We start from the raw sequence: 8420 nt of genomic DNA on the forward strand, positions 1-8420 counted from the left end.
GTTGGGGGGGTGGGGGGGCTGTCTGCTCTGAGTAATATAGCACCCCGTTGGCATCAGTGCTGCCTTCTAATGCCCTGGCATTTACCCAGGGGGAGGGGGGCTGGTATGCCAGGGGCACCCTCCCCTGGGGCACGAGGGCTTTCTGGTGGCCCCAGCCTGAGGTCAGGAGGTGCCAAGTGTGCGTTCCGTGTGAGCTGAGGCCATGGCGCTCCCTGCCAGCGCCTGCTTCCCCTGGCCAAACCTCTGCAGTGAAATCCTCCCCCTGGCTCTGGGCAGCCCAATTTGGTGCAGTCATTTTTCCTCCCTGCCTGCTGCTCTGTGCCACTGAATAGCTGCCACCTTCCACCCCAGACATGACCCCTGCCATTCGGGGCCTGCCCATAGGGCCGAGGACTGGCACGCATGGAGAGAGACTCGTGTTGGTCATTGCTGGGGGCTCGTGCTTCTTCATGGAAACCCCCTGTCCGCAGCCAGACTCTTCGCCTCCTGCAAGTTGCAAGCTCCCTCCAGCCCTCGGTGGCGTGGGAGGAGCAATTCTTTGGCTGGACAAGGGAGCAGTGCTTGAGGCCTGACCGGTGGCTTTGGAGCAAAGCCCTTAGACTTCCTGGCTCTGTGCTGAGGGGCCAAATAGCAGTTCATCTTGCCTTGGCTGGATGCGGCTGGGGTGGAAGTGACTGCCTTTTTCTGTCTAGCAGGTGTTCTCTGGGCAGGGAGGGCCACAGTCTGGTAAAGCAGGGATAGGGCATCTTAGGACCAGCCCAGGGAGATCTTGGGGCAGGGGGGAACAGTGCTGGGCTGGGCACCCTCCCTGCAGGCCTCTGTGTGCCCCTGGGCGGGGAGCCTGGCTCTTTGGGTGACTCTGCCCCTCTTCCTTGCAGGGCTCTGGGGAGAGCTACCTGGAGAGGGCCGAGCGGCTGTACTCGCAGATGTGCTCCACACGGGAAAAGGTGAGGCCACATTGGGGAGAGGGGCTGGGCAGGGAAGGCTGGGCGGTAGTGGGGTTCCCTCCCCCCCCACTGAAACCAGGCCCACAAGCCTCCTGAACATATCCCCGAAGGGTAGGGCCCAGAGGGGTGAGCTAACAACATGCTCCCTGAAACCAGAGATCTGACTGGGACCAAGTGGGGCAGGGGGTTGGTGTGGTACAGCCTGACTTTGGGAGGGTCGTACTGTCTGAACCCCATAAACTCCTGCCTGGGTCTGCTGAGGGCCAGGAGTTTGGGCCTCCCAACCCCTGGTGTCACCTCTTCCCCTGCAACAGAACCTGATGGGAGACCAGGAGCAGCTGAAGATCCAGGTGACGGACCTGGAGGAGGAAGTGCAGACCCTGAGGAAAATCAACAAGAACCTGTTTGAATTCTCTGCCCGTTTCCTCACCAAATCGGCCAAGTAAGAGCCCACCCCACGCCCAGCCCTGCTCGCTTTCCTGCCCGCTCACAGGCATGTGAGCACACGTGGCGCCTGTGTCCGAGCAGCCCTCTGCCAAAGACTGCACGCTTCAGAGTGCACAGGTCCTTGGACACGCGCTGCCCAGGCCGTCGCATGTACCTGGTTGCACGTGGCTCCATCTGGGCGTGTCGGGGGAGCGCAGGGTCCACGTGGAACCATGCCGCAGGGCACAAGGCTTGGGCAGCCAGGACCAGAGACACTGAGAGGACCTGGGCTCCCTCGGACTCCTCCTCGAATATGCTGTGTGCACAGGCCTGTGGGCTCACCCCAGCCTCTGCAGGTGCCCCACGGGGTCCTGGCAATGGGGCGGCAGGAGAGGACACCCCCACTGCCATCCAGTTGATGCTGCCTTGTGACGCTGAATCCAGCGCTGCCAGGAAGTAGGGTTGGACTCCTGTCAGCAACAGCCAGACAGAGCTGCTGAGGTGCAAGCCCCCCTCAACTCGGGCAGGATGGAGGGACGTGGCTGCACCCCCTGCCCTCCCAAGGTGCTTTGAGGGTCTGGGAGCAGGTTATTCCAGGGTGCGCAAGTAACTTCATGGGGAGGGCAGTGAGGGGCTACCTGACTGGCAGAGGCAGGCAAACCCCAGCCTGCTCTCTCCATCTTTTTCTTTCCCCTGCCCCAGGTCCAGTAATTTGGTTTCCGTGTTGGTGGCAGATCTGCCGCCGTTCCCTTTTGTATGCTGTAGCATAGCCTGGTGGGTTTCATAAATGACAGGTTTTGTAGCGCGATGTGCTGGGGGTTTCCTTGCTGTCCTGCTCTCTGCTTTGGCGCAGCCACCTCGGCGCCTCCCTCGTGCTGCTGCAGGTCGGGGCACTGCAGCGCTGTCCCTGCTTCGGGGATAGGGGAAGGGAGCATCTCAGGGGACCTTGCTGAGCATGAGCTGGCTCTGATCCCTCTGCTCTTCCCTGGCTGGCCACCTGGGTCTCTTCTGTCACGTGGTGTAGGACCCCCAGTCATTGTCACCCCACCCTGTAGTCCTTGGATCTGTCCTCCCTGGACTGTCCTTGGTGGCTTGTCACTTTGTCCGTCTCCTCTGCCAGGGATCGATCAGCAGCTCGTCCCCAGCTCCCTTCCCCAGTGACTCCGGAGCTGTGCTGTGCGGGGCTGAAATGTTCGACTAGCAGGGACAGGCCTCGTCCAAGTGCCTGCTGGGGACTTCCTTATCCCCCCGCTTCCCTGCCTTTGTCCACACCCGTGTGTCTGTGTCTCACCTGAGTGGGTGCTGCCTCCAACAGACCAGCTGCCCCAGGTCGGGCTCTGGGCTGGCACTCAGAGATCCCTCACTCCACCTGCTACCTCCTTTGTAAGGAAGGGGACAAGTGCTGCTGCGTCCTCCAAGGCCTCCCCATCATCCCCTGGGGCAGCACCCGAGGGCATCAGCTTTCTGCAGTACCTGTGCTGCCAGGTACTGCAGCAGCCTGGAGGTGGCAGGGAGGGCCGGCAGGGCTTGCCTGGTCCCTGCGGGGGGAATGCTGTTGGTGTCCATCGCCTGCATTACCCTGCCGTGCAGACTGCCCTCCCTGCCTGGGTGCATGAGGGAGCAGGCTGTCACTCCCTCTCAGGAGCTCTGGGTTGAGGCCCTGCTCTCTGGCTTCCTCTCCCCAGCTTGAAGCAGGCACCTGTCAGCTCCAGCTCTGGGTAGAAGCCAAGCAGCCTAAGGCCCACCCAACAGCAAGGCACTTGCACCCCCTTCTGCCCCTGGAGCCCATCCTTCAGCACCGTGGCTCTAGCTCCTCTGCCCCCCTGGGGTGAGCCGGGAGCTGGGGCCAGGGGTGTTTGGAGGCTCTGCAGCTGGAGGAAAGCCTGGTTCCCTGCACAGAGCCCAACAGGGGCATCAAACAAGAGCCAGGCAGGCTCTGCAAGCCAAGCTGTCCTTGCTTTCCGGAGCTCACAGCTTGGTGTTCCCATGCTGAGCAGTGGGCACGGAGTTGGGGGAGATGCCATCAGTGCAGTCTGAGCTAGAGGACGGCCGTAACGGGGGCCACAGTGGCATTGATCAAGGGGGACGTTTGGGGGCAGGGAGGGGCCAGACCCCTGGGGACCCTACCCCCTGAGCCACCCGTGCCCCCTCGGCAGACTCCGCTTGTAACGAAGCAGAAGAACCCACAGACGATCACAAGCGCATCCAGCTGACGGCAGTGGGCCGAGATCAGGCTTTTAGCCCCGAGGGGCCTTTCCCTCTCCTCTTCCTTCTCCTTCACGGCCCTCTGATGCACTGGGTTGGCGCTAGAGGCTGCGCCAGCGAGCCCTGCACGGCTCTGTCTGTCCCCGGCACCCAGATGCCACAGTGACTGGGGAGGTGTCGGGACTCTGCAGGCTGCCCGTGCCCTCTGCTCCCTCGGGGCTGCCTGCGGAGGGACTGTGTGAGCGGGGCCTTTTCTGCAAGCAAGGATCACGTCTGCATGGATGAGGGATACCTGTATCCCTTCCCTGCCACCCACCTCCTTGGAGCTTCAGCTTTCAAGCCAAAAGCAGCAAGATCCTGCAGCCCGGGGCTGGGCTCCTCTATCTGCAGCAAAACCCACCTCCCTTGGAGGGGTGGGTAGAGGCCACAGGGAACCTTTGCAAATGGCCCCCAGGACCCCGGCAGCATCCGGTGGCCGGTTCCCGGAGGCCAGTTCCCAGAGCAGGTGCTGGAGCTCCTGCCTCCAGTTGCCCCTTCTTGTCCTTTCGACCCTGATCCCTGACTGGAATAGAGGTGCGCGCAGGCCAAGGAGGATCCTGCTGTGAGCTGCCCAGCAGCAGTGCCCTGAGCAGTGGAGACGAGAACAAAGGGCCTGGGGTAGCGTGGGCCCAGGAGGGCAGGCAGACGTGCCCCACAGCCCCTGGAGTCGTGTGACAGCCCTGCGGTAAGCCACGTACGGGGGAAAGAAGGGTTGGGTGGTGGGTTGGGGCCGGCCTGGCTCTTGGGAGACAGGCCCAGTCCCCCTGTTCTCTTGGTACTAGCAGGTGCCTCAGTTTCCCTTCTAGGGGGCGGGGGGAGTCCTGTCCTGCCTCCTGGCTGCCATGCGGGCCGATGCGTTCGACAGGGCCCTGCTTCCTCCAGGAAGTCCTTGCGCTCAGCCTCATGGCGTGCCCTGCTTGGGGGTGAGCATGCCAGGCTGGAGAGTCCTTGCCCCCAAGGTTGGGGAGCCATCCTCCAGCAGTCTACACCAGAGGGGGGCACCCCCCCAGTTCACTCAAACTCCCCACGGCTCCCCAAAATCCACATCCCCCACAGCTCCGACCTGCCCCCCCTCCTTATAGCGCACCCTGTGCCCGCTGCCAGGGCACCTTGCGGGCGTGGGGGGGGCAGGGGAACGGGACCAAGCTACCTGCTTGCAATTTATCTCCGTAATTAGCTGCCAGCTCGCGGGTGATAACCTTGCAGCACGAAGGATTGGCTTAATCGCCTCTTGGGCCCCACTGCTAATTTTTCTCTAGCAGCAAATTCCCAGGCCACATGGGGCTCGGGAGTAGGCTGGGGGGGAGGTTTCCAGCTATTTTTTGCGACCTAAAACCTGCCTGAAGCTTTGTTCAGGGCTTTGCTAGAGGACCTCACCTTGGTCTCCTCCCCGGTGCGTGGGTTTGGGGTCTCTCTGGCCTGCTGGGCTCCTATTGCAGGCGTGCATCAATGGCAGGTGTCCGTATCGCCCTTGCGGGCACCGTGCCTGCTCCCCCATCTGCCCCCAAGTTTACAGCTGCAGGCCTGCAAGGCTGGGCGCAGCAGGGAGAGCCACTCTCAGCTGCCAGGTGCTCCAGAAAGCAAAGCAGCCAAAATCCACCTACCCGCAGGGTACGTGGGGTAAAGGGAGAGGGGGCCGCCAGGAGGAGCGACCCAGTGCCAGGAAGACAAGGCTCTGGTTAATGCAAGGGGAGATCCTGGAATCACTAAGGACCAAGAAGGGGGTGAGAGTGTGAGCGCACGCTCCCCTCTTCTGTCCTGCAGGGAATCGGGACTACTATGCCGTGTGTCATGAGCCCCGTACTGCTCCCCGCAGAGGTGCTTGCAGGCCGGGGAGGTGGAGAGGGCTCCAGGCCTCACTGAGGGATCTCACCCCCTGGCCCATCCCAGCAGCCTGAGGCAGAGGGACGTGCTAGGGGTGGCCGTGCAGCCTCTGGTCTCCTCCCTGGGGCAAAGTGGGGCCTTGGCATGTGGCCGGACAGTGGATCTCGATGGCTCTCTGCCTCCTTGCAGCTCGGTCTTCCCTGGGGTTGCGGGGAGGCTTCACAGCTGGACGAGCCAAGACAGCAACTGCAGGAAGGATCTGGGTGAGCAGCAGAGACCCTGGGAGCCAAGCCATGTTCCCTCAGGCCCGGGTCGGAGCCATCCCCCTTCTCCCTTCCCCTCCTCCTGGGTGTCCTGGGAAGCCCCACTAGGACCTCGGGGCCGGCTCCGTCCCCCAAGGAGCTTCGCCACACTCAGCAGCGTCAGTGTCGCTGATGCTGGTGTTGCTGGTGCCTCTCACCACACCCACGGGCCTCCCCTTGCTGGCTGCCTGCAGCACCGTCCAAATGCAGCTGCTTCTGGGCTGCAGCACCACGGTACACCGGGAAGAATGGCAGCGGGGCCGGGCTCGGGACCCCCAGCGCCAAGGACGCCCACAGCTCCTGCATCGGGTAATGAAAGCGTGGGTGTCCAGCTCTGCTATATCCTGGGAGCCAGACGGGATCCGGGCCCAGCAGCCAGTGCCATCTCCCCTCCCCAAACCACAGCCCCTGCGGAGGTGGGGGGCACTTACCCCAAATCACAGCCCTCCGCCCTGCTCCACCTGCCCCATCCCAGCCAGCGCCCCCCGCCCATTACTGAGCCTATTAGGAGCATGGGGGGAGGGAGGGGGCCTAGTCCAGCCTGGCAAAGCAAAGCAACACGGTGCCACAAAGTCCTTTCTCCTTGGCAGGGCCATCTCCTCCCTGGGCATCCGTTAGCGTTTGCTCATTAAATCTGGCGGCTGATCAATAGTTTTGCCAGCTGGTGCATGACTATTTTTCTTGCTGGTTATTAATGTAATAGGTTTCCCTCTCTCCCATTCTTCCCCTGGCAGCAGGGGGGGTCGGGGGGCTGGGCAGCCTGCAAGAGCCCATCCTGCTACAGGTGGCTTGTCCATCCCCGCAGCACACAGGGCTGGGTATGGGATCCCTCTTTTTCCCCCCACTCTGGTTTTTCTTTCCAGGAGTTGGCCCTGGCTTTCAAAAGCATCTGGTAGGAGGGGAGTAAGACACCCCCCCCCCCCGCAATCTAGTCATCCTGGGTTGGGTTAGGGAGGCTGGTCTCCTGCACCCCTGGCATCCAAAGGGTTAATAGAGCCATTTTCCCCCGCACCCCAAGGGTTAATAATTGCTTTGCTAAGGCCCAGAGGGGCAGGAGCAGGCCCAGGGGGAGGCATCCTGACCCCCAGGCCCAGTTGGTGGAGGCTGTTGTGCTGGTTCCCCGATGCTTCCCGGGCTTGGTGAATGCATTAGTGCCCCTGCATCGCTGTCACGCCCGCAGCCCCGCGCTGGGGCTGGGGCCAACGCTGCAGGGACAGGGACCCCGGCCAGGCTTGTTGCACCCCCTCCGCCTTCACCTCCATCGTGTCGTGGCCGAGGGGCGAATCCAGGGAGCTGGACGCCGGGGTTCTGCCATGGGCCTTGGGCAAGTCAACCCCCTGCTCCCCGCCTCAGTTTCCCCTCCCGACCTGCGCCCGCGTAGAGTGGCAGGGCCGGCGGGGGACAGGCCACGGCTTTCCCTGTGTCTGTGGGGTGGGATGCTGGAAATGCAAAGAGCAGAGACGGGGGGGAAGAACTGGAAATGATCTTGTTCAGGGCCTCCACCGAGCCCCCCTTAGCTCTGCCAGTGCTGCCAACCCCTGGGTCCTACCGACAGGCCCCCAGACCTCTGCCGTGGCAGACCACGCTGTGGCAAACCCAGAGCCCCCGGGGGAGTTTGTGGGTGATGATCAGTAATTTTTGGCAGCCCTGAAGCTGGACTCCAGATTCCCCTGCCCGCCCCGCCGAAAAACACAGTGGTCACTTGAGACTCTCCAGTGACATTATAGGGCTTATGACACACAGCGGAGTGCTCCCCCCGCTACCAGCAGAGGCAAGAAAACCCCACAGGGAGACGAGATGTGCCCTCCCCTCAGCTCCAGCCGCTCCGCTCTCGGGCCAGGAAATTATTTAGGACTATCCAGAGACCTGAGGTGAGCCTCACTACTTTCCAGGCCTCTCTCTCTCTTGCTGCTCTGCTTGGTGTTTTCCTCCCTTTTTTTACAATGCCCCATAAATCCAGGAAACACCGGAATAAGCTGCTTTACCTGAGCTCGGCTGTCCTGGCTGTTCAGGCGCGAACACCAATTACAGGCTTAAAAAACACACAAGCCAAAAACCCCTAAATATTTATATATATATGTTTATATATATGTTTTATATGTTTATGTTTATATATCTTTATATATATGTTTATGTGTATTTATATATGTATATGTCACATGGTGCCGACCTTGTGCTGCTAGGAAGGATCTTGTTTAAAATCAAGGCACCTCTATATATGTGTGTGTGTGTGTGTGTGTGTATACACACACATATATATATATATACACACACACACATACATATATATGTACATATATGTATGTATGTGTGTGTGTGTATGTATGTGTATACATACATATATTTATACATATACACACGCACGCACACACGTGTGTGTATATACATATGTGTGTGTGTACACATACGTGTGTGTATGTGTATACATACATGTATTTATACATACATATGCACACACATACGTGTGTATACATGCATACGTGTGTGTATACATATGTGTGTGTGTATACATATATGTGTATACATGCATACGTGTATATATGTATATATGCATGTATGTGTATATATAGATACATACATACATGTGTGTACATGTATACATACATACGTGTGTGTGTGTGTGTGTGTGTAAAGGTGCCTTGATTTGAAACAAGATGCTCCCTGGCAGGACGAGGTG

The 8420-nt window shown here is 60.0% G+C and overlaps 2 protein-coding genes across 2 annotated transcripts in view; both read left to right on the forward strand.

Annotated features, from left to right (window-relative positions):
• WDR18 (WD repeat domain 18) overlaps positions 1 to 2181 on the forward strand; it is a 14705-nt gene extending 12524 nt beyond the window's left edge. The window contains exons 9-10 of the mRNA XM_019513155.1: positions 879 to 947; positions 1262 to 2181. Of these exons, the coding sequence (XP_019368700.1) occupies positions 879 to 947; positions 1262 to 1393 (201 nt within the window). The 3' untranslated portion in view covers positions 1394 to 2181. The remainder of the gene's footprint in view (positions 1 to 878; positions 948 to 1261) is intronic.
• Positions 2182 to 5875: 3694 nt separating this feature from the next.
• Positions 5876 to 8420, forward strand: part of GRIN3B (glutamate ionotropic receptor NMDA type subunit 3B) — a 13941-nt gene continuing 11396 nt past the window's right edge. The window contains exon 1 of the mRNA XM_019513156.1: positions 5876 to 6052. Within this exon, the coding sequence (XP_019368701.1) occupies positions 5876 to 6052 (177 nt within the window). The remainder of the gene's footprint in view (positions 6053 to 8420) is intronic.

This window comes from Gavialis gangeticus, unplaced genomic scaffold (genome assembly GCF_001723915.1).
Source record: "Gavialis gangeticus isolate Ggan-Ray unplaced genomic scaffold, GavGan_comp1, whole genome shotgun sequence".
In the NCBI taxonomy this organism is placed as follows: Eukaryota; Metazoa; Chordata; order Crocodylia; family Gavialidae; genus Gavialis; species Gavialis gangeticus.